At 32.0% G+C, this 26,025-nt stretch overlaps 3 protein-coding genes across 25 annotated transcripts in view; 2 read left to right on the plus strand and 1 right to left on the minus strand.

Annotated features, from left to right (window-relative positions):
- The first annotated feature begins 2,092 nt into the window (after nucleotides 1-2,092).
- Nucleotides 2,093-4,398, plus strand: LOC125776447 (glutathione S-transferase D1-like). Its single transcript, XM_049448347.1, has 2 exons — nucleotides 2,093-2,220; nucleotides 2,418-4,398. Exon 2 carries the CDS (start codon nucleotides 2,425-2,427, stop codon nucleotides 3,049-3,051), a length of 627 nt encoding a protein of 208 aa, XP_049304304.1. The 5' UTR covers nucleotides 2,093-2,220; nucleotides 2,418-2,424; the 3' UTR covers nucleotides 3,052-4,398.
- A 723-nt stretch (nucleotides 4,399-5,121) lies between these two features.
- On the plus strand, nucleotides 5,122-6,340 carry LOC105225841 (probable maleylacetoacetate isomerase 2). The gene is made up of 4 exons (XM_011204488.3): nucleotides 5,122-5,266; nucleotides 5,345-5,666; nucleotides 5,723-6,053; nucleotides 6,110-6,340. The coding sequence occupies exons 2-4, from the start codon at nucleotides 5,354-5,356 to the stop codon at nucleotides 6,237-6,239; spliced, it is 774 nt and encodes a 257-aa protein (XP_011202790.2). The 5' UTR covers nucleotides 5,122-5,266; nucleotides 5,345-5,353; the 3' UTR covers nucleotides 6,240-6,340.
- A 2,561-nt stretch (nucleotides 6,341-8,901) lies between these two features.
- Nucleotides 8,902-26,025, minus strand: part of LOC105225842 (RNA-binding protein Pasilla) — a 109,715-nt gene continuing 92,591 nt past the window's right edge. For all 23 annotated transcript variants that reach the window (XM_049448157.1, XM_011204497.4, XM_049448160.1 and 20 more), the window contains one exon: nucleotides 8,902-24,660. In XM_049448157.1, coding sequence (XP_049304114.1) covers nucleotides 24,440-24,660 — 221 coding nt within the window. In that variant the 3' untranslated portion in view covers nucleotides 8,902-24,439. The remainder of the gene's footprint in view (nucleotides 24,661-26,025) is intronic.

The raw sequence follows: 26,025 nt of genomic DNA on the forward strand, positions 1-26,025 counted from the left end.
AGAACCCTGAAGCTGAATAATACGAGTACTATTTTTGAAAAATGCAGTGTTTTGTGAAATGAACTCGACATCGTTTGGTTATGAGTTCAGCATAAGTGGAAGGGATTTCCTAAAGATTTCTAATAAATGTGAAATTTCCCTAACTTTTTACAAAACTAATTTTCATTTAAAATTTATACTGAAATAATTTTATTTGATATATGTACATATGTGTATATTTATAAAATCAAGTTTTTACATAAAGGTTCATATGCATATTAAGTTATACACTAGTCAGAAAAAGCTTGCGTACAGATAGACCAGGTCATAAACTATTTGAAAAACGGATATAAAATTCAGTATTTCGAATTTAAATTCAGTTTTTATTTCTATATTGAAATTCGGTTTTACTATAAAAAAATGTTTCAAGTCGAAAAATATCAAAACAAAAGCAAAATTAAACGAAAAAGCCATGACTAATAAAAAACACTTCAGAAAAAGTTTGCGTACAAAAGTAAGGAACAATTTTTTTTAAATCACAAAATTAAGTAAACTAATACTTAATAACTTGTGGGGTATCATTTACGTTTTAATACTTCTGATAACTGCTTTGGCATTGATTTTACCAATTTTGCCGTCTCTTCTGAAGAAATTTTATTCCATTCTTCGAGAATGATCTTTCTCAAGTCGGGTTCGGATTAAATACTGTATTTCCGAATCCTGCGCTCCAATAAGTCCCGCAAGTGCTCAATAGGATTGTGATCTGAAGATTGTGGAGGTGTAGCAATTGTTTCGGCGCATTATATAACAGCCATAATTTGATTATGTCTGCTATGTGTTTCGGATCATTATCATGTTGAAAGTAAAACACAAGGTTTTGTGCACTTTGCTTTAAATTTGCCTTCAAAGTATCAAGGTACAACCTCTTATCCATAATAGTATCAATAAAATCTATGTTATCTACACCACCACTGGCCATACACCCCCACACCATAACACCACCACCGACGTGCTTCACTGTAGGCACTAAGTTTTCTTTATTTAAGCTTGTACCTTGATTTATCCACACCAATCTACTCCCTTTTACTCCAAATATGCAAAATTTGCTTTGATCAGAAAATATCACGTTTTCCCAAAGATCAGGTGGCTTATTAATGTGTTCATTGGCAAAGGCGATTCGCTTTTGTCTGTTTACAAGCGATATGTAAAGCTTATTTCGTGCAACTCGACTACGATATCCCCTTTTTTTGAGAATTTTACATAAAGTATCGCTGCAGATAGATTTATTAAACCTTTCTTTGACATCTTTCGCTATTTGGGAAGCTTTAAGTTGAATGTTTCGCTGTACTTCTTTAATAATGTACCGCTCTTCTCGGTAACTAAGCGAAAACGATGCTTAGGAACTGTGGAACCTCTTGATTTATAATTACAAATCACTCTTTGAATAGAAGAGTGAGTTCTACCTACAGTTGCGCAGATTTCACGCAAAGTTTTGCTTCTTTCCATAATTTAACGATTATTACTCTTTCACCGGAACTAGTTGTATTCCTTTTATCAGCCATTTATTCTCAAAGTTATTTAAAAATGTTTTGAAAGTAATTTAAAACGGATCTACAATAGCAGTATGTAACTTCGGTTCTGGAGAGTAGCTGAGAGAATGAAAAACCAAAATATACTAGCCCCTTAAACGGGCTATCAGGCTGGAAATTAGAGAGAAAGTATAACTAATAATATTTTGTTACAAACCATTCTACAAAATAACTCGGGTGCTTTGCATTTTTCAAGCAAAAAATAAAAAGAATATAGAGAGCGAATACGTTACACCTATTAATCGTAAAATCTTTCTTTCTTTTGTCCAGCCCGTACTATTTTGGGTACAAGTAAAGTAAATTTTAAAATTTCAAATCAACCAGTTTTCGTTTACATTCGGTTGGAAAATTACATAGCAGAGTAATCCGAGAACACTCTTCTCAATATAAAACAATATTTGGGCTTCGTTGAGATTCTAGTAACAGTTGTGCCTGCACGCATTATATATTCCTATACTCTACAGTTTATTACACTTATACGTTACGCTCTCGCATACTCATTTCTCTACTTGCTTTTACTTTTATAATGCTTTCCCATGTATACTCGTACAGAAGCAAGTATGGAGACATTACTCGTAGTCATTCAGTTTCAAAATTCTTCTGGTGAAATTAACACATTCGAGGGAGTATAAATACACACCTTTCGATATTGGTAAGTAATAAATTTAATAATATTTTATGTAACTACTCTGGATAGTATGATAAAATTTTAAGGTCCAGTTTCTAACCTTAGATACAGATACAGAAATTTGTTTCTTTTAACATGTTATGTGTATATACATATACATATGTATATAGTATGTATATATGTGAATATATATCTCAAAAGTCCTCATTTTTACTTTTCAGACGCAAAATGGACTTCTATTATCTTCCTATATCGGCTCCTTGTCGTACCGTCACCATGACCGCCGAAGCGCTCGGCGTTAAATTAAATAAAATAAAGTTAGATTTGTTTGCAGGAGCTCATCTCAAACCGGAGTTTCTTAAACTCAACCCTCAACATACAATTCCCACATTGGTGGATAACGGTTACGCAATTTCGAAATCACGTGCCATAATTGTCTATTTGGTCGAAATATACGGTAAAAATGATTCGTTATATCCGAAATGCCCGAAGAAGCGCACTCTCATCAACCAACGTCTCTCCTTTGACGCCGACACATTATACCAGGCCTTCGTTAATGCTTATATAGCAAAATATATGTTTAAAACGCCTATAGATGGCGAAAAGATCAATAAAATTGATACAGCTTTTGAGTTCTTGAACACTTTCCTGGAAGGACATACTTATGCTGCCGGAGATACTTTGACGCTCGCTGATCTCTCTTTGTTAGCCACAGTGTCATCTTATGATGTTGTCAAATACGATTTCAGTAATTATGCCAATGTAGCCAGATGGTACGAGAATTTGAAGAAGACTGCACCCGGCTGGGAAGAAAACTGGAGGGGCTGTATAGAATCTGCGGAATTAATGAACTGAAATATATGCTAAATGAATGCATATGTATTTATTTATATAAAGATATATACCTATGTATGTGAACGGAGAGCAGTTGATATTCGTATATTAATAATGTGATTTCAAAGTATTTATTGATCATCATTATATCTCCTATACTGTGTTGTATTTAAAATAAGAAAGTATATTTTTTACTAAAATTACTGTAATCTGATTACATATCAAATTTGGTTGAAATCGGTCTGAAGGGCCTCGAGATATGTATGTGTTTTCACTTAAAATTCGACGGTGCCACGCCCGTCGCCCATTTTGACCCTTGCTCTATTAAAGCGCAGCCATACCACTTTATAACTTTTCGGTCAAAGGCGTGGCAGTGGTCCGAAACCCCCATCCGCGTACTCAATGAACACGCATTCGAAGTTTCTCAAGATATCTCAATTTTTACTCAAGTTACAACTTGCATGGACGGACGGACAGAGAAACAGAGAGTCATGCGGATTTTAACTTGTTTTGATCCTGATCAATTATACGTATATAAGCCTATATCTATCTCGCTTAGTTTTAAGTGATACGTAAGTACAACCATTAGATTAACAAAACAATTATACTTTGTAGTAATATGTTGAAAGGGTATAAAAATGTTTGCGAAAATAATAATTAAAATCGGTGCAAATAGTTAATTACAAGTTGATTAAACAAATGGATATACTATATGTACATACATATTTAACTGTACTCGTATATATGTATGTATATTTGTGTGCAAAATTGAAGTATTCAGCGATTCCTAAAGAACACTCAGCGATTCCCAATACTACTAGTTGCGAGAACTAACATTTATATATATGTAGCAAGCTTTTCACAACAATGCTCTTAATTCAACGGTTCTCAAATAAAGCTTTTTTCTGATCACAAGCATTGCATATACATACATATGTATGTATGTGCTACTAAATAGGTGTTTGTAAATATATGTATATGTATGTATGTAGAGGCAATTTTTGCCAAATCAGCGGGACTGGCATTTTTTACCATAGACTCATGTACATATTTATATGTGACTACTTAACAATATGTGTACCTACTTACATAGAAGTAGAAAGAACATCATTGGCATACTCAGTGTGACTCTGTAGTGCTTGTTCTTTAATACTTGTATATACAGTTGTGTTCACGAAAATAGTAGTGCGACAGCACAAACACTCCAAACTTATTGCTGATATGTTCTATCTTGCAAAATGAACACTTCTACAATACTTTCGTAGAACAGAATATTGTTAATAAAAAAACACCGAAATGCCGTTATTTTTATTATGCCTTGCTTTATTTATGATATATTTCAATATTTGCACCAAAAGTCTTTTGTTCATTAAAATAGTAGTGCTTGACGGGAATAGTTGAAAAAAATTAAAAAAAAAAAATTATAATTTTATTTTAACTATGTAATAAAATAATGTAATGATTGTGTGATATAAATTTATTGAAATCGCTCTTTATTTCTTGTTTAGTGGGTTGAAAAAAAGCATTGCTCAATCGAAAAGCGAGAGTTTATATAGTTAAGTTAAGAGATCAGGGCAAGACATACATATAAAGAAATCACAGAAATGGTTGCTTTCAAAGTTCCTAGAAGATCTGACGTTTTCGATCCAAATTTTATTCACCGATGGTGCTCATTTCTGGCTCAATGGGTATGTAAAAAGCAGCTACATTGCCTCATTTGGTATGACGGGCAACATAAAAAGATTCAAGACCTGCCATTTCATCCACAAAAAGCCACGGTCGATATTTCTTCAAAATTATGAGAACTTAACCGTCAATAGCGACCGTTATCGCGCCATGATAACCGACTAATTAATTCCCGAGATTGAAGGTCGTGATCTTGGCGACATTTGACTTCAAACAGACGGCGTTACTTCCCACACATCGCATCAATTGAATTGAATGAATTCTATTTAGATTTTGATGATTTTCTGTTTCTGTTCTTCCCTTTCTGTTTTCGGTTGATTATTAGTTTTCGGTATTTTATAAGATCGCAGCGAAATTTTGCATAATTTTAGGCTACTTGATCAGAGAACATAAAACATCTCTGGTTAAACAAACGAGAACAAAACCTTGCAATAAAGTAAATAACAAAGCATAATGTGCGAAAAGTTAGCAAACAGATGTCTAAGCAGAAAATGGAGATTTGTATATAATTCTCTGGTTTAAGTGATAAGGAATAAGCCGATAAAGCGAAGTAAGGGGTCGTTGATGCTTTTAAGCCGGCAGTTGTTAGTGTTTTAATAATTTCACAATTGTCTGGAATATATAACAGCGCCACGACATGAATACAGCACTGAGTAGCCGACAGCTTTTTCAAAGCATTTGGCAAACTCATCGCGCTTTGAAGATGAGCGCACAGCAAATTTCCGCCTCAGCGTCGCTCCACAAGCCAGTAGAAACCAGTGAAGGCATGAAGCCAATACTTTATTCGTACTGGCACAGTTCCTGCTCGTGGCGGGTCCGCACAGTACTCCACTGGAAAAATATTCCATATGAGACGCGAGCTGTCAACTTACTTAAGCCGGAAAGCGGACAACATTCTGCCGAGTATCTTGCGATTAATCCTACGGCACATGTGCCAACACTATTTATAGGTGAGTGCTTTATGTAAAATAAAAATTTTATTTCAATATGTTTTTTTTTTAATGAGATGGAAAGAACCTCATTGAGTCCATTGCCATTTTACATTATTTGGAGGAGACGCGTCCGCTGCCAGCACTGTTGCCGCAAGATGCATACGAACGTGCTAAGGTCCGTGAGATTGTGGAAATCATAGCCTCAGGCATACAGCCGTTACAAAATCGGAAAGTGCAGAAGCGTGTTGAGCACGATAAACGACTGGAGTGGGTTCAACATTGGGTCAATAGCGGTTTTCGCGCTCTGGAAGAAAAGCTCTCCACCACGGCGGGCAAATATTGTGTGGGTGATGAGGTTTCAATGGCTGATTGCTGTCTGCTGCCCCAAGTTTTTAATGCCAGAAAGTGAGTAATGAGAAGACAGAAAAAGATGTACTAAATAACTCTCATTTCATTTGTAGCTCTCAGGTTGATATGCGACAATATCCGATTATTTCACGTATCGAAAGTGAATTGAAAATGATAACCGCCTTTATAGCTGCTCATCCACACAATCAGCCGGACTGTCCAACGGAATTATCTGGGAAATAAACTTTTATAAAGTCAAAGATAAAAATACTTTACAAAAAACTACAACCAGAACGATGAATTAAATGTTTTTAAAGTTAATAAAATAATACGCATTCGCAGAATCGAGGGAATTTTAATAATCAGCAAATTCATTTTAAAAAAAATTTTAGTTCTCTTGGTCCCATAGCCGAACTGCAGGAGTAGCTCTGAAAAAAGGTGGTGAGGTACACAAGTATGTATGTGAGGAAGAATTTTCTGCTTAAAAATATTATAATGGATGAATACTTCTTCTTTATTGGCGAAGACACCGCTTACGTGGTTACAGCCGAATAGATAATTACAGGTAATGATTTAAGGTCTATTGAAAATTCATATTTTTAGACAAATGGCGGCTTACAAAAGAAATATTTGCACTTCAGAGTTGATCTTGGATCCATCCCAATATTTATCAAAAATTTTATCCCTCTGATCATTACTTGAAAAATATGAAGATAAGAAGATCTAGGTGCTGAAGGGACATTTTCGTCAAAAATTTTAAAAAGTGTTTCGAGAAAAACGCGTTTAAATTCTTGGAATCCGATTACCCAAGTGAAATTTTTTTTACAAATACGCTCAAATCACTGAAACTATTTCGGATAATATTTTCAAATACATACATTCTTTCCCTAAAACTCCTTAAATATCCTAAAAGATATCGAAAAAAATTAATGAAAAAGTGCATTTACTATTTATATTTATTAACACTATTTAAAAACGGCCAATATCGAACCATAACTTTTCAAGACACCAGATTCTGAATGTATGAACCCCAGCAGCTTTGGCTGGCTTTATACTGAAAATATCGGTTTATTTGTGGTATTTAAGGAATTCTTTGTTTGTTCATTAAATAATTTCATTTGGTGACAACAGCTGATCTTATTGAATTTTTTCGCAGCCAACTTCACACTTAACCACTTTACCGTTATATATGTACCATCGATAAATGGGACACAAATCTCTCTTAAATACCGCACCTAGTAATTGGAGTAGTTTTGGACATCAAACTGCTGTGGAAGCAGAATGTGAAAGAACGAGGGAGAAAGGCTAGCAATGCTTTATATGGGTGTAGGCAGATGTTCGGTACAGCCTGGGGGCTCTTTCCCTCATGCACTGGTGCTACACAGACAAGACGAATTCTATATGGACAGGCGTACATAAATCCACGTACCGGAAGCCAAAGGATAGAGTTCAGCGACTCGCTGCGCTGTGTATAACGGGAGCTTTAAGAACAACTCCAACGTCGGCTCTTGAACTGGTACTAAACCACCTTAGACCACTTTGTTAAAAACTGCGCAACAAAATCGGTGGGACGACTTCTAGTTGGGTGGGTAATGACGGTTAGACAAACACCCACTACATGATCCTACTTTTACTGGGAAAGAAAATTCAAAAATAAAAAAGAAAAAAATGGTTGGCGTAAAGGTAAGGCTGGAGCTGGCTTCTAATGCACCTGCAGACAATTCCAGAGCCAACATCTACGTAAACAGCCAAGCAGAAATCAAAGCAGTAACCTTGGATCGCATATCAGCCAGAAGTGCCTTGGGAAGTAGGGCAGCAGTGGGAAGTGTTGCCAAAAGCTTCACTTTTACTGGGTATCAGGTCACAAAGCCATCGAAGACAATGAAATAGTGGCCAAGATTGCCAATAACGGTGTACCATTAACACCCGAAAACGTTGGGAAACATATTAATTATCCATACCTATTATCCATACGATCTAGTTAGAAGCACTGTTAAGAAATTCAAAACCAAATACGAGCTACCTGGGTGCAAAACTGCAAAAGTCAAGTGCAAGGCGGTAGATCGGAAGTACATACACAATTCCTATAGGCGCACGATATAAGAGACTGCAGGAACATGACCGAGGTCGAGAAGACTGCAGAAAATGTCTAGAGCAAGACAACAGCAAAACAATGGAGCATCTCTTGTGCATCTACTGTATCCAAAGAGTTGTTAAAAATCGCGTCACGCGCAGACATCTTAAACGATGACTACTCCTCTTGAACCTAGTAACGGAACTCCATCTGGTATCGCGAAGGACCAAAACTGATCTATGCGTGGCTCATTGGCCTACCAGACTAACCTAACTTGCACTAAAAAATTACTTACTTACTTACCTCTCTTAAACAGCGAAACTCGCACGCCACAAATATAAACAATTGTGTTATAATTTTTTATTTTTTTTTGTAATGTTAAATTGTTTTTATTGATTTCATGCCCATTATGTAATTAATGTATGTATGCAATTATGTATGTATGTATATCACGCTAAGAACTAATTTTCTTTAAAATTGATAACGATGAATGCGTTTATGGGCAATACGCAGGGTTGCAATTCGCTATCAGCAATCCGCTACTAACAAAGTACTCGTTCCTCGTACACACATCTGCCACACTCGGTGCAACGCCAATCTCGATGAAGTTTTTCGCCTCCACAGCTCCTTAAAACAGTTGTAGTTTAGTTAATTGTTGTTGTTGTTGTTTATTTTTATTTATTTATGTATGTTTTATTAGTTTGAATTTTATTTATTTTTTACTCCGAGGGAATTTCATCGCAATCACAGTTTCTCTTTATGGCATTTACATTTACTGATTTTGTTTCATTTACTACTAATTCAATACAATTATCTCTTTCTATTTGGTTTTTGGTTTTGTTTTTGTAAATATTGAAGTTTGGTATTTTAATTTGGGATTAAAGATTTTAAATAATCACTTGGATTTGGAATCGCCATTTGGTTTTTGTGTTTTTTCTTCTTAACATTTTGGATCTATTAGATTTTCAAGTTGTCTTTTGTTTTGGTTTTTGTGTTTATTTTTGTTTTTGCTTGAAATATATGTATGCTTGCATGTTTGTTGTGTTGTTTGAAGTTTCAACAGCTGATTTTAAAATATTTGTGGTTTCATTCGAAGGTTTGTCAGAGTAACGCAGGTCAACTGCGCTTACAACAATTCGCTAGGTATATACTGTATATATATATGTATGTATATAGATTTATGCACTTAAATATATATAAATATGCATGGGTTTGACGTATTTCATATTTATCATATGCATTTCAGTGAATTTTCGAAATTTGTTACTGTTGCTAATTGTAGTTGTTGTTGTTAATGTTAATAATTCGATTTCATTACTTTGGAGTGGAAATCTGTATGCACTAAATGAATAGATTGTAATTAAGTTTAAAAATTGTAAATTTGTTCTAATAACAGTGAGCCTTGTAATAAATAAAAATTACTTGAGTGTTTTTTTTTTTTGTTTCAACATTCTTTCATTGCAATTGCCCTTTGCTGGTTTGCTGGTTTGCTTCAATGTTGCTCGTTTTTGTAATTACTTTTCAATTAGTGTCATTATCAGCGTACTTGTTGTTGCATTTTGGTTTATCATTACATTTCTCATTTGCCTTAAATCTACTACAGCTTCTTTTATCGACAATTTAACTTAACAACTATTTAACAGCTCATCGCACACCTCGCCACTGCTTTCAACTGTGGTGAATTAGCCAGCATATACTTTGTTTCTTCACCTACCACACTTGGTCTCTTGCAAATTAAACTAGGCAATACATGAATTATTACTTGATTACTTGTTCGCTTTTCTTCGCCTGCTTTCCTCAACTTATTGCCACCATTTTGCTTTGTATGCGCGCGCTTAGTCTCGCTTATTGAGGTTCTACTGTAGTTTAGTATGTAGAATTTCAGCATTTGTTTTCGTGTTACGCTAAATAGTTTATTCTGAATTTGTCTTTTGTAACTTTTTGTTGTTTAATAACTAACCACTGAATATACAATATATATGTATATATATATATGTATATACATACATATGTATATATATTATATATGTATGTATATATAGTACTATTATGCTAAAAGACTCTGCTATTGAATTTTAAGAAAAGTTTTCTTAGTTTGGTTTTCTTCTATTAAAATATTAACTGTCGTTTTCACGGCTTCGCGCTTACAGTTATGCTCGTTTAGTTTTTTACTAGTTAAATCAATTATTCTGATATTTTCCTACATATATATATGTTTGTATGTATATAATTTGTTAAATTTTAAAAATTACGCTAACAAATGTAAATAAAATGTGAAGAAAACAATTTTTCCTATATGTACGTATATATTTGTTTGCTTTTATTAATTTTAATTTTTTTATTTTAATTTCATTTATTTTATATTCTATTTTTTAGGTTTGCTTCAATATATATATCTTCCTCTATATTTATATTAATTATATTTGTTTGTATGTAGCTTTTTGTTAATGCACGTGTGTATGTATATTTAAGTTAAATTATGCAACATGCTGTTTACAGTTAGTTTTCAATTGTTTTCAGTTTTTCTTATATATATTTTTCCTTCTAAAAAATTACTATTATTATTTTTTTACAATTTTTGTTAATAATTTTAGCCAAATTATAGCAATAACGTGACATTATGTTAAATATTTGCATGTTTCTCCAATGACTGATGCGCGCGTTAATTAGTGTGAAGAGAAAAATAGAAACTTCTGTGCAATTATTGTAATATTTTGGACAAATTTCGTTTTTCACGCTTAAATTGTTTAATTTATACCCCGCTCTGCTGCTAAGTCGTATGCGTGTCTATATGTACTATGTGTAAGTATGTATGTGTTTGTGAGCGAAAATGAAAAAGCGAATCTACGCTTTATTCCATAAATAGTAGTTGTTGTCCGGGTCCGTTCCGGTTACGTAGACCCGACTGTCGTGGGAACGAACAGCAATCGTCCCCGCTTTAGATATTGTCGAATATACCTAGTGTCGTCAGCTCAAAAAATTTCGAATAAATTTGGGTATATAGGCATATCTATATGCCTCTTTTTGTTTTAAAAGATCTTTTAAAAACGTGAAATGGATCGCAAAAATCTTTCGTTAAAATCTTCAATTGTCCCACTAAGCTTTGCTATAAATTTGCCTCTCAAGAACATTGAACCTATTAATACGCACTGTGAGATTCAAGAAGTTTTTAATGCTTTATATATTTTTGGAGGAATTGAGCTTTAAAATTTCTTCAACAAAGCCACTCCCTTCATTAGGTATTTCTACTCGGTGACGAAGCAAGCCAAGAAGAATATAAAATTATTGACACAAAGAGAAATACAATAAAATATACTTCCGACTAGTAAGAAAATTAGAGATATATTTATCGCAATGGATGAACTTTCTCTACTGATTTTTTTTTTTTTGAAAAAAGAGCATATTACAGACTTAAATCGATATTTCAAACTGTTTTTGAGTTACATGTTTCCAAAGTGCAGGCGCTCAGATCAATTTGCTCCATAATTTATTTATTTAAATCTGCTGCAGTGATTACTCAGAGACAAGTGATTCGATAGGTATCAAACTTTCACTGCATATTCTGTAAGAAATTCTCTGTATCTAATAAAAAATTTAATTTTAACATTGAGGTTAAAAACAACCGCGATTTTGGTCGAAATTCAAAAAAAAAAAATTAACGTGTGTCAATTTTTGATATTTTTCGACCTAACAAAATTTACAATAAGAGTTTTTTTGGTATCAGATGAGAACGTAATCATTTCAACAGTGAACAACCTGTTTTTTGGAATCGTGATGATCTCATTTAGCTCAAGGGGTTAAATTCAGAATATTATCTGTAAATTTCGAAGTAATCCGGTAAATAGTTTCGGAGTAGTGAGGGAATTTGTAAAGTCGTCTCCGATGTTTTCAAAGTCGGTGAGGAATATTTCTCCGAAACAGCTTGATCGATGATCGAAGGAATAAAGTTTCTAATAAAAATTTCGATTTTTAAGCCACTTTAAAGTGTAAATTTTCGTACAAAAAAGATTTCTTCGATCATTACCTGTATTTATCTGTCCTAAAAGTAATCCTTTTGGTTTTTTATTTCAGATAGGAGATCTTTTATAGGAATGAATCCAATATTTGTATTAGAAAAATATGAATTCTTAGAATATGTTAAATTCGCTAAAAGTTCATATATTATATATACAATAAAAAGCCTCTCCAAAAAAAAAAAAAAAATAACAAAAACACATTTTTTCGAACTTACAAGTGGATATAACCCCTCAAATAATATTTAGTTGGTTTCTTCAAAAGTTTTACTATTTATTCTTAAACTTTATACACTTTATACTTATATATATGTACGTAAATACAAATACTTTGCATTACAATTATGCCCTTGATTATTAAATTAGATACATGTTGATAAAGTCCTAAATTTTTAATAGCACTCGATAGAAGAGTCTGCAGGAACATGATCAGAATAGTAACTGGTCACTGTCACTGGTGGCGATATACGTCCGGGGAATGGGGCTGACAGATCTGAAAGCCTGCATGAAATGTCTACAGCAAGGCACCAGGGAAACATCTCTTGTGCACTTGTCCCGCAATGGCAAGACTACGCTGTAAGCATCTGGAATCCCTGTGGGATGATACACTTTAGGAGGTATCAATAGGAAGGCCACAGAGTCTGTTAAAACTCGCGTCAAACGCGGGCATCATGAAGGATGACTCCTCCTCATGAGCATAGTATATGTACTTTGCGTGGCTTATTGATCTACCAGATTAACCTAACCGAACCTTTGCTTGCGAAAGTGGCAAGCGTTGAGGTTTTTTGAGCATTGAGCGTTTTTCAGCACTTTTGAAAAGGTTTCTTTACTTGGCTTCCTAAGTCACTTGCAGCCTTTCAATATTAAAGCAGAGAATCTTATACACTGCTCTAACAAAAATCAGAAATTTAGACAGGTTTCAAAACCATTTTGAAGCTTGGCGCTGGCTAGCAATGAATTATTGAACTGACTTAATACTCATATCCATTACTATAAAAAAACATATATGATGTAAATGTTTTTTTTTTTTTTTTGTTTTGCTTTCTTCGTAATTTCCATGTAGTGCGGTGACTGAAATATGCTTCGTCACGATTCGTATGCACGTGCATAGTACGTACAGTAGTGTGTAATGTGTTGTATGCCAAAAAACGCTAAGGTACTTTAAGTATTTCACATTTTGGTTGTTAATTCAGTTGCTCCTATTCAAATGTAGCTGAAGTCAAACGCGCAGCCTGCAGGAAAAGACGTGGATTACTGCTAATAACAGTGGCACTGAAATATCCGCTCTTATTAGTCTTGCAATGGTCGTAATGCTAGCGGTATTTGGTCTAACAGAAAGTTTGGCCAAAAGTTAGTAATTGTAACCTAAAACCTTTTACCACGCTTTTTCCTTGCAGGCCACCAAACCGCTCAATCACGCTGGCTACAGCACTCTACAACGTTATATGTGTGTGTATGAATCGCATAGCAGATGAACCTTTTCACAGCATTAAAATTTTGTATTTGTTGTGTTTAAAATTTCTCTCACGTTTTGCGCTCAAAAATCTAATGTTTGTTGTGTTTTTCGTTTTTGCTTTTTATTGCACCTTAGTTTTGCGCTGCTTTTCACAAAGGTTCTACCTTGTCGGTGTGTTGTTTGTGTGTTAGTATCATTGTTTTAACGATTTTTGCATTTAATTTTCTCTTTTGGTTTTATTCGCAAGATAATTTTATTTTGTATTTTCGTTTCATATTTTATTAACTACATATATGGATTTTTTAAATAATATCGCATATCGTCTGCATTTGATGCATATTAATTAACATTCGCATACTCATTCGCATACTTATTGTAATCAACTTTAACAACTTCACCTTCAGCGCCCTCTCCTTCTCCCCGTTCTTCCACGTTTTTCTTTACTCCTCCACCCCTTCCACTCGACATAAATATTTCGCTTTTACTGGCTTTCTTTATGAGTTCGTGCTCATTTCTATCACTTTTCTTGCTTCGTTTTCATCAACGTCTTTAAATAATTTTCATATATATATATATATTTATATTTCTTTTAAATATATTAATTACATATCACAGATCCAGTACTTTAACTTTGTATTTGTTTCGCATTTTCGCTTATATATCTTTTTCATTAAGCTTAGCTTTGCTTCTTAAAATTTATTTGCTTCGTTTTGTCTATGACTTCAAGTTAGATGAAGATGGAGCTTCACATATTATGGATATTTCTCGCTCAGTTGAAGTGGTTCGGATGTGATTTATAATTTTGATGTTCATTCGGATGCAAATGAGGATGATCTCTGATTACGGATGGTGACAGTGGTGAATACAGTGGTGCTGATGGTGGTGGTGGTGTTTGTGGTTATGAAGGTGGTTGGAAGTTGACGGTTGGTGAAGGTGGCGTTTGGTGATTGTGGTGTTTGTTGATGGTGGTTTTGTTGTGATTGCAGAGGCGTTGCTGGATTCGGCGATGTACGACTGTTTTTACTGTGTTACAATTTGTTTTTGTTTTTTTTTTCTCTGAATTGTTAAGGCATTATAACGGCACGTGGACAACATTGCCGTTATCTGTCTGTAATAATTGGTATATTTGATGTATTATGAGCGAATGTGACATGACTTACGTTAAACTCTGGTACTCATACTCGTACTCGTACCTGCACTTGTACTTATCCGATGCACTTTGTTCCGAACTGTTTTGATTTAAGCTGATTCTGTAAAGATGCGAATGAGAATGCGAAGTATGTATGGTTGTTGTAGTTACTTGTAACTGATCTTGTTCTTGTTGACTGTGAAAACGCACACACATACATATGTATATGTATATGTGTATATGTATATAATAAAATCACTTGTTTATGAAATAATTTTTGCAATTTTTGTGTGAATGTGTGTATATGTGGAATTGTCTTGTGACTTTGCATTTTGGAGTTCCGATATACGAGTGCAGATGGGCGCGTGTGTTGAGTGTGTGTGTGTGAATGTGTGAACGTGTTTGAAGGATATGCTAACAAACGATTGTGGTGAAATATATTTTTATTTAACACTGAATGATATTTTCGCGAAGAGGCTAATATTTTTCAACATACACGAAACCTAACCGATCTAAAGACGAGTCGTATCTTTGGCATCTAAATCGGAATACAAGAGAAGCGATTGAATCCTTCGAGCATTTACATGTATTTTAAATTTTCAAATCAGACGAAAGAGCAATTATTTTATAAAAATCGATGTTATGCGAGAAGTCCCTATGGAATCGTTTCTGTTATGAATGGATTAACAGACTCAGTGATGGATTCTTCTACCGAATATCTTTAAGTTTGCCTCAGATACCCTTAAACTGAATCTAACCTAAATATTCTTCAAACAAGTTTGTGTAACTGCAGAAATTAAATTTAACAATGCGTTCTACTTCCACCACAAACCCTCTATCTCTAATTTCAAGAGCAAAAGAGCATGTTACGTTACAAATTTCTGAAAACTATGATTTAATTTGTATACTGCTAAGTTCATAGTACCATCAGCCGAAAATATCAACACCAACTATCATTTGATGAGTTAAAAATTAATGTTAAACATTTGGCCAATGGATCGTCGTCTCTCTTAATGGTTCATTCCAAAAGCCAAGCCTACTTCAAAAACGTGTTAAACAAATATGTTTGCGATTTTTGGAAAATATAAAATGATTTTTATGTTCCGACAGTTCCGAACCATATTCTTCAGCCATTTCTATTTTCCGCTGGTTTCCGCGCTAAGCATAATTTCTGACTCACTCACATATAGCTTATAGACTTCTTCTTCTTCATCTATAGACTTACTTCTACCAAATATTTTCTTGCCTCTTTTGACTTTGCTTATTACGCTCGTGTCTTTACGAGTCTAAGTAATGTGTTCGTGGTTGTTTGCGAAATGGAATTGAATTTGGTTGCGCATGCGTCATTTGTTGATCCAATTCGGTGTTCCTCTATGTATACAAACATGTATGGATATATGTTTGACTATGTATGTATGTATGTACTTATGTGGTATGCTTAACGGAGAGAATTGGAAGGTTGCGAGTAGTTCTACGTGTGCCAAAAATGGGAATGCTGGGAAATGCGGGAATTTCGTTTAAATTTTTATTTATAATTATCTTTTTTTTATAATTTTCAATTATTTTAAACTTTATTTAATAAATCTTTTTAACTACCATTTTAATTAATTTGCCTACTAAAATTAGTACTTTCACATTGAATTATGTATGTTTGTATGTATGTATATATATTTTCGCTTTTACAACTTATTACTTATATATATAGGTATGTATTGATTTAATTACTTGTTACATTACATTATTATTGAGTTAATTGAATTGTATTTGATAAGTTGAATTGAATTTACATAACAGTATTTTACATTTGTCAACGATACTTTAGTTTTTTTTTTTCTATTTCTATTGCTATTTCTATTAGGTAATAATTAAATTTGAATTTCGCTGAATATTGCATTGGTTCTTTTACTTTTTTACTTGCTTTCTTTCTTTAACGGATTTCTTGCTATTTTTCAATGTGTGTTGTTGTTTGTGTATTGCAAAAACTCGCACATTTCTACAGGCAATTAACAAGTGTATTTATATATAAATATATGTATAAGGCTGTGTTATTGTGTGTGTGCTTTACTCAACAACAACTTAATTAATCATGAAACATACTTTTTATAATTACTAATCGTTTTCAATATTAAATATTATGAATTTAATACATTTTAAGGCCTAGCAAAGATGATCTTGTCGTAAACAATGAAAAAATTTCGAAACGCACCAATGCTGCAGAAAAAATTACTACATTTATTTTTATGTGAATGCTAAAAAGTAAATCACAATCAAGTGATGCATTATTGAGTTGTCTTATTCAATAAATTATTTTTAAGTTTTTTCATTTTTATTTTTGTCTCAAATAAAACTTGCATTTCAAACTTTTCTAGCCTACTTTCAGGCGCACTAGCAATAAAATCACCATATACTAATGTTAATTGTAACATTGTGTTGTTGTTGTTACCTAGTGAAAGCACTTCTCAGCAACTACTTTCTAATTTACATGTGTTTCCTTTGCAAAAAGTTTGAAACAAGTGAAAATAACGTGCAAAGGCAAATCGAAAACAAAAAATAATAATAAAGTATTGATATTTAACAAATAGTTTACTTATTTTAAATTATTATTTTATAAGTGTATGTGTGTTTTTATATTGCACAGATTCTCATATGACAACGCGTTGTTATTGTTAATGTTAAAATATATATTTAAAGGGTATATGTACGTATGTATGTATGTATGTAACAATGACTGCTTCTAAACAATAACTATGCTCTGCAACACGACGCTGCGTAACTTTCTGGTTTTATTGAATATTTTTCATTATTGTTGTAGTTGGTTTTCATATTTCATATTTCATGTTTTTGTTTTTTTTTTTATTGAAAACCGTACCGTATTGCTGCGGCAGCAGTTTGTGGATCGTGTGTTGAAGTTTTGTGAGCGCTTTTGTCGTATTTTTAGGAGCTTTACGAAATTTGCACGATTTTCTGTCAAATATTCCGAACGCTCTCGTTTGAGTTCAATATATCAAGATGTCTACCTGCAACTGGATGCAGTAACTGTGGCGTGCTTTTTGGCGCCAAATAAAGTGCCTCATTGTTTTTCAGCAAATTTGCAAAATTTCCAATTTGTACACGTATTTATCGCTGTGGAAATCAGGTAATGCGTATTAATTTTTTTTTCAATTTATTTTTCTAGTCATAAAATCCGATTTTATTTGCTGCTGCAATGAGTTCGAAAATTCGGATACTATGAAATCCGACTTTATTTGATTTTCTACAGGCTTTTTCCGAAGTCATTGGGAATTCTTTAGTGAACCACAATGCTCCTAAAAGCTTAATTTTTTTAAGTTTACACACTTTAAGGCTTATTAAAATAAAATACTCAATGTATACAAAAATCATTGCATACTTCCAGGCGCACAACGCTTTTGCAATTTCAGTTGAAATACTACCGTATAATAACTTTTATTGCCTACATTTAGTAGCCATCTATTCCATTATAGAATAATTGCAAATATTTTTTCCTACTTTTACCTGGTATACAGTACTCTCTCTCAATAATCTTTAACGACACTTCGTCTGTAATTTCGCTCATATTTGCATCAAGTCAACACAAAAATCAACATTTTTCAACCACAAAATGCCGCTTTGCAAGCATTTTTGTTACCTGCAATATCTTCACTCACCAGCGTACGCTTCATATTGCCCATTTGTGATGTGTTTTCTATTCCTTTCATTTTTGTTTAATATTTATTTAAGTTTAACAAACAATTGTGGATCACTTCTGCGCTTTGCGTCCCTAACGGCACTATCTACTACATCATTAAACAACAAACTGACTGACTCAATGACTCGCATACACGAATTCTACTTCAAAATAATACGTAGGTAGCTTTGTATGTATGTATTTTGACAGCAATAACAACATAATTACACTTGTACATATATATGTTTTTTGTTTTTGTATTTATAGATTATGCAACTTTTACAATATGTTAATAGAAATCATGTATGTATGTATGCATGTACATATGTGTGTAGTAGTACGGTGTAGAGCATGTACCCAGTAGGCATACTCGCGTTTATTCCTCACTTTTAACGGTTCTTTGAAATGACAAATGTCTTTATGTACTCAAGTGAATGAATGGAGCTCCTATTTAACGCTACAAATGTATATATGTTTATGCTTATATTTAAAGAAATGTGTCATAAATATATGTATTTCTTCTTTTTACTTATGAGCATTTTCAGTGAGAAATAAATTTTGTTTGTTATTTATGATTCTTTGTGATGTCAGAGCAACCGCAACAAAAAAACAATGCATACTAAATATGAATATACTGATTCAAAGGAATATATGTATATAAATATATGTATGTATATATTTATATCCAATTTTCTTACTAGTGGTGAATTTAATGCGTTTTAAAAGTACGTTGATCCGATTACCAAAAAAACGAAAAAATTGCAAAAATAATTAAAGTCGGCGCAAACGAAACAAAAAAATATGTAAAACTGATTCAAATTTTATATTTTATATTATTTAATGATAATTTTCCTACGAGTGGTGAATGTAAAGTGCACAAAAGGCACATATTTTACGTAAAAAAAATACAAAAAATGAAGAAATTACAAAAAACCATAAATTTATATTCATGGTGGTGTACTTCGGGCGGTTTTATGCGGAAATTTGTGGTAAGTTCTCATTGCTTTATACCTAACGGATGTCGACTGACATTTTTTGAGGAGGGTGTTGGTGATGGTGATACTTGATACTTGAGCTTAGGTGTCGGTGGTGAATTGTGATTGGTGGTGGTGGTGGGTGGTGTGTGGTATTGCGCATGGTGACTTTAAGTGGTGGAAATGTGATGGCGCAAAACTGATTTGTCGATTGATACCCGTGATTTGAGGATTTTTCGTTGATGATATTTTGTACAATCAGAAAAAAAAAACAGTAAATATTAAAATAAAAGCGCAAAGGTATTTTTTCGATTTTTCATTTATGTAAATATTTATTTTTGATTATTTTATTTAACATAATTTAAAGAAAAAGGCATTTAAAGTATAAATGTAAATGTATGTATACGCTTATAATTTTGTTAATATTTTTTATAGTATGCACTTAAAGAATTACAATTTATACAAAAATGAAGAGTACTTAAAAATTAGGTGTTTTAACAAAAACTAAACAGTTACATTTTGTATGAAAATATTGGTGTTTTTTGCTTTCTTTTGTAGAAAAAAATACAAAGACATTTAAGGAAAACGGAAACTAAACTAGAATTTTGCATGAATTGCTATGAAAAATTATATAAAAACTTATGAATTGCGTGTGATACAAGTGGGGGGACTCGAAGTGTTTACATAGAGAGGTAACAAAAAATCGCAGTTTTTCAGGACTTAAGTTTAATGATCTTGACATTTTATATAATATTGAGTTATTGAAGAAATAATGTGCGAATATGCGTAAAATGTTTACTTTTCGTATGTTTGAAATTGGCAACGCTTCGAAAGTCAAATTCAATACATAAAGTCGTTTCGAAATGTTTTTTTTAGTGTGGAAAATGCATTTTCATATGATTTATTGTCTTTTTTACGCATATTTGATCACTAATATGATTGGACTAAATAGATTTGATTGGAACTTATTGAAATTAAAATTACAAACACAATTCTAAACGTAAGAGTAAACCTGAATTGCACATTTTCTTCTTTTTTTTTTCTTCGATAAAATTAATTACTTTTTAACTAAAACAATAAAATCAATAAATGACACATATAAAAGTAACGAACGCTATGAAAACAATATAATCTACATATGTGTTTATTTGTATGTGAGTGTATAATTAATTTAAGTGTCACAACTATAACGGTAAACAGCATAATAAAAATATGGCGTTACACCGAGCCGAGCTGCTGCGCCAGTTTGCGCTTTCGCACACGATGAAAGCTGACAAATCACCGAACTTAAAAGCTACAGCGTCCTCCGCGCGGTTAAATCAACTCTCATGAAAAGCTCACGTAATTATCAAATTTTCATACGCCTGAGTAATGCCTTGCTCATGATCTGACTTCGTTGTGTGTGCTGCGAACTCACGACCCATTGAATGGTGGCCAAGTGCACAGTGCACTCAGCTAAGCGTGAGCAACAATTCAATTAAATTAATGTGCTAACAGCAACTTGTGATGTAATTAACGTTTTTTTTTTGTTTTTAACTAGTTTGACCTCATTTTTTAAATTAAAAAGTAGCATAACTTAAAAACATAAATAGTATGTATGTATGTAGTAAGTATACGAATGTATATATATATATATAATTCAATTAATTTAATAGACATGAAAGCATTCTTAGTAAATATGTAACTTACACTTTATGTAAACTAGGTGTGTACAAGGGCAATGTTTCAAAAAAGGGAATATTTTCCGGTACGAAAATTTAAAACTCAAAAACAATGTGTACAAATCGAATATAAACAAATAACATAAATAGTCTTAAAATTGCAAAAGTAAAAATTTGTATGTGTAACGCGAAAAAATCAAATTGTAAGGAGACTCAGAATGCGCGCCACACATTTTTACCACTTTCCATCAACAAGGCGGCCAAACAACCACCGTATCATCCGCCACAACGACAACAACAATATGTACATCCGCGCATTTTTTGTTGTTTTGTTGTTGCCATATATCACAAATCAAAACGCCAATGACGCCGAGTGTAGTCACAGTAATTAAAAAAAAAAACATAAACAATAAACCAAAATGTATATGCAAATAGTTTGTCAGCAACAAAAATTGGGAAGAGGAAGGCAAAACGTAGAGAAATAAGTAGTAAAAAGGCTAGCGTATAGGCTATATAGGGGAGTAAGCGAAAATCACAAATTCGAGCGCCGAATTCGCATTTGACGCAAAGAGCTTTCACAGCAAGCTTTCGCTTTTTATCTTAAAGCTTCACATTATACGTTCATGGTCGCCTTCTATTAGTAACGAAACGTTGTTATGGGCTTGCAAATAATAAAAAAAAAACAACAGGGAGATCAATAAAAATTAGAGAATAATGCAAATTATTTTAAAGCAACCACGTAAAATACTAAGTAACTGTTAAAGCTAAATATTTACCTTCTAGAATATGGGTATGCTGTATGAAGGGCGCAGGCGTGGGATTTTTCTGACGTGGTTTTCAGTACTGTATACATATATAAAAATTTTTTGCTTTTTAGCTTTTCTTTCTGCAGGTTGTCTTTTTTAACGCTTGTTCGTATCAAACTCAAACCACAAGTGCTTAAAACAATGCTGTATACAATTGTATGTTAAACAGTGTAATTATTTGCAACGCATGTAAACGAAAATTCTTTTAGATCACTGAAAATGCTCAACAGGCGTTTCAAAAGCAACAAAATATAATTGTTTCTATAAAAATATCAAAACAAATTAAAAATTTGTTAAAATTGCAAGAAAGCTTAAGACACAATAACAAGCGCTATAATTGAAAGCAATCAAAACTAACCGCAAATGTAATATTATAATTATTATTTTAACAACTCTTTTAACTTAATTGCATATTTAGATAACATACCGCCTTATAAGTTTGCGGCAATTATATACAAAAAGCCGTTATCAAATTCAGTTAAGTTTGAACTGCTTTTCAATATAGCTTCCAATAACAAAAACGTACGTAACAAAACAAAAACTGAAGCCCTCAAAAGTCGAAAAAGTTAGCATTGAAGGTGTAAAAAATTAGACACACAAAATATAACGGACTTTAAGTTGCTAACATTTTGAGCACCATAACTTATTGCAGTTCTAGTACATATTACTAGAACCAAGCATTGGAGATTTATTTTTGCCATTAGGTGTATTTTTCGGCATTAAAAGCGCTCAAAATGTTAGAGAAACCACAAACTAAAATTTTTTTAATTTAATTTGAAATTAATTAAAATTTAATTTTTAATTTAAAAAATAATTTTAAAATTAGTTTTAGAGAAAACAAGAACTAATTGCTTTTAAATTAAAAAAAAATTGAAATCAAATTTTTATTTAAACAATTAAAATTATAATAATTTTTTTTGATTAAAAAAAGTTTTTATTTAAGGTAGTTTTAGTGAAACCAAATTAAAAAAGATCAGTTTTTGGTTTCTCTAAAACTAACTTAAATAAAAAAAAATTTTAATTAAAAAAAAATTAATTATAATTTTAAATTTTTAATTTTAATTTTAATTCTTTTTTAAACAAAAAAAAATAGTTTTTGCTTCTCTAAAACAAACTCAAAATTTTTTTAAATTAAAAATTAATTTTAAATTAAATTAAAAAAAATCGTTTTTTTTTTTAATTAATTTTAAATTAAATTAAAAAAAAAATAATTTTAAATTAAATTAAAAAAAATCGTTTTTTTTTTAATTAATTTAACAAGATTAAAAGAAATTTTTTTTAAATTAATTTAATTCATTATTTTTTTAGGCTCATACGCTTCTCAGTTAACTTCTGGCTTAGACAGCAAACAATAAAATTATCTTAAAAGTTTCGTTAATACTTTTCAAAAGCACAAATCCGCTTAGGTGCGTGTGTATGTGTTAGTGTGTGCCCAAAAATGTCTTTCTTAATACTTTTTCTGGCGTGTTTTTTACTGCAGCGCTCAACTAGTAAGGCGTGTAAAATTTATTTACTTATTTTCTTTATATTTCAATTTTACCAAACGCAGCTAACGCAATTAATTCTGAAAAAACTTCGCTTTTAACTACAGGAGCGGATTTTCGTTTAAATTTAAATTTCAATATATTTTCAGCGGAAACAATTTGTGTCTTTTATTTCTCTAACTTTTTACAATTTAGCTAAGTAAGTGAAAAACGTATTTATATTTGTATTTGTATGTGTCTGCTCAGGTGTTTGGCTTGCCTGCACTTTGCTTCTCACTTGCGCTAACATAATTGCTTTTAGCTTAACTATTTCGCACTTTTCCAACTACAATTAACGAAGTTAACATTACTTAACAGTGTATGTTTGCTTTTGGTTTTGTTTGTTGTTACTTTCGTTTTTGTTTTTAATTAGTTAAATTTTCGCTATTAAAAATTATAATAAAACTCAGCCTAATTATTTGCTACACTATATATATGTATGTCTGTTTGTCTCGCTCTGGCTGCTTTATGTAATTACTTCAGTTGTTCTTTCTGTTTTTGTTTTGTTTGTTATTGTTCTCTGCGTGCTGAGCGCGCGCTTGGTTTCGTATGTGGTATATAAATTGTTCCTAAATTTCTTGCTTTTAAAATCTCTACTTTCATATATTACAATGTACGCAGCGCGCCGCTTCTCTCTACGCTTCTCATTTACAATGCTCTCTTTTTGTATTTTGCTATTTACTTTAAAATTTGTTTGCGTTTTGTTGCTTTTGCACGCTGCCATCATTAGTGGTTTTGACGGCAATTTTTTTTGTGTGTTTTCAAAACTTTCATCTAAATTTGTGATGTGAAATTTTAAACTTTATGAATTTTCAACTTTTCAAATTTAACTATTTTTCGCCTCTGCTCTTTTCGTCTTCAGCATTTTAATTAATAATTTCTATTTACAAATTTTATAATTTATTTTATAACTTTTCGTTTTAATTTTAAGGTTATGGTTGTTGTTGTTTTTCTCTCTTCTGTATGCATTATTATTATAGGTTTTTTGTTTTTCTTTTTAATGTCTCTTAAAATATGTTCTTTCGGTTATATTTTATGTTGTTGTTTTTTCAGTTATTTTTATTATTATGTTTTTTGTTTTTTTTTTTTGTAATTTTTATTTTGTGTAAATGGTTTTTCGCTTTAATTCACAACAGTGGTTAATGGAATTTGTCGCGCTCTCTTCGTCTCCTCGTCGGTGATTTTCTGTTCAATTAAATATTGCGCTTTGGCAATGGCATTCGGCTGACCAGTTATTGTTACAATTCGATTTCTAGTGCCCGGTGCGAATATGCCCTTTTTTGAAATTTGCACATTTGCGCCAGAAACATGTTGGATTTCAACTAAACTACGACCATTTGGACCTGTAATTTTAATGTTCCATTATAATTGATTTTTATACACATTGGCATATACAAGTACATTTTCACTATATAGTATAGATACATAGATATATATGTATGTTTTGTTGTTGGAGTAGTATACATAAGAGGGGGATAATTACATACATATAAGGTACAGTTGCTCAACTCAAAAACATAACTGTTATGTTAAAGTGTGGTTAAAAGTGATTTGCAACTAAACGGCACTAAGTAACTGTTAATAAAATAAGACAATATATGTACGTTTGTATAAAAATAAAGATTTAAAATAAAAACGAAATTTTTGAGGTTAGGCAACTACTAAGAAGTCTACAACTAGCATAAATTCAAACAGTGTGGTTTCCATAACAATATGCTAAGCTAGAATAAATTTACATATTAGTAAGGCATAATTTTAAGTAAGAAATTCTTTTCATGTTAGCCAAAATAATTAGCTTAGAACTATTAAACTATTATAGGCATATTTAGCTGCTTATAAATGTTGCTGTTTGCTAAAATTAGCTTGTGCCTTTTTTATATACTTGTAATTATATAGATTAATTATTATATGTATGTACTTGTCTATGTACAAGGCAAATGAAAGAAAATTAACTGACAAATTAAGAAATTGTATATTATGAGGTATCTATGCTGCTTATGCTGTAGCTTTGGGCGTTTAGAATTTCGGCTGTGAAAGCTTAACAATTTAGCCAACTCGGCTTACACTTATGAAAGCATAAGTAATTGTCATAGCAAATAAAATAGAAGGAAAAGCTTTTTTGCAATTGATGCCGAAAATGAAAGCTCTTTAAAAGCTTACAATTTAGCCAACTCGGCTTACACTTATGAAAGCAAAAGTAATTGTCGTAGCAAAGAAAAAAAGCAAAAGCTTTTTTCAATCGTTGCTGAAAGTGAAAGCTCTTTAAAAGCTTCTTTACATCAATTAAATAGGAAACTATAGAATGCATTTTTATGTTTAGTTGAGTTTAGGACAGTATAAATGTCAATATTTCTTTTTCAATACTTTGGAGAGTATGTTTCTCTTAGAGAAATGGTATGATCGGTATTTTTATTTTTTCGCATAGAAAATATGAATATTATATTTTCTATAGCTTTAATTACTCCCCAATTTTAAGCATATTTTGAATAGAATATTTCTGTCAGAGAATTGTTATAATCGGTATTTTTTAATTTTTTTCCATAAACTTTAATGACAACTTTTTTCTCTCCGAGAAAAGCTTTCACATACTTTCAGCGTTATAATTTTTGCAGCTGTCTTGAGTTCAAACGTGGAGTTTTGCATGAAGAAACTAAAACTAATCTAAAATATCTAACCTTACCAACAATAGGTACATAACCAAGGTTTAC

This window comes from Bactrocera dorsalis, chromosome 2 (assembly GCF_023373825.1).
Source record: "Bactrocera dorsalis isolate Fly_Bdor chromosome 2, ASM2337382v1, whole genome shotgun sequence".
Lineage (NCBI taxonomy): Eukaryota > Metazoa > Arthropoda > Insecta > Diptera > Tephritidae > Bactrocera > Bactrocera dorsalis.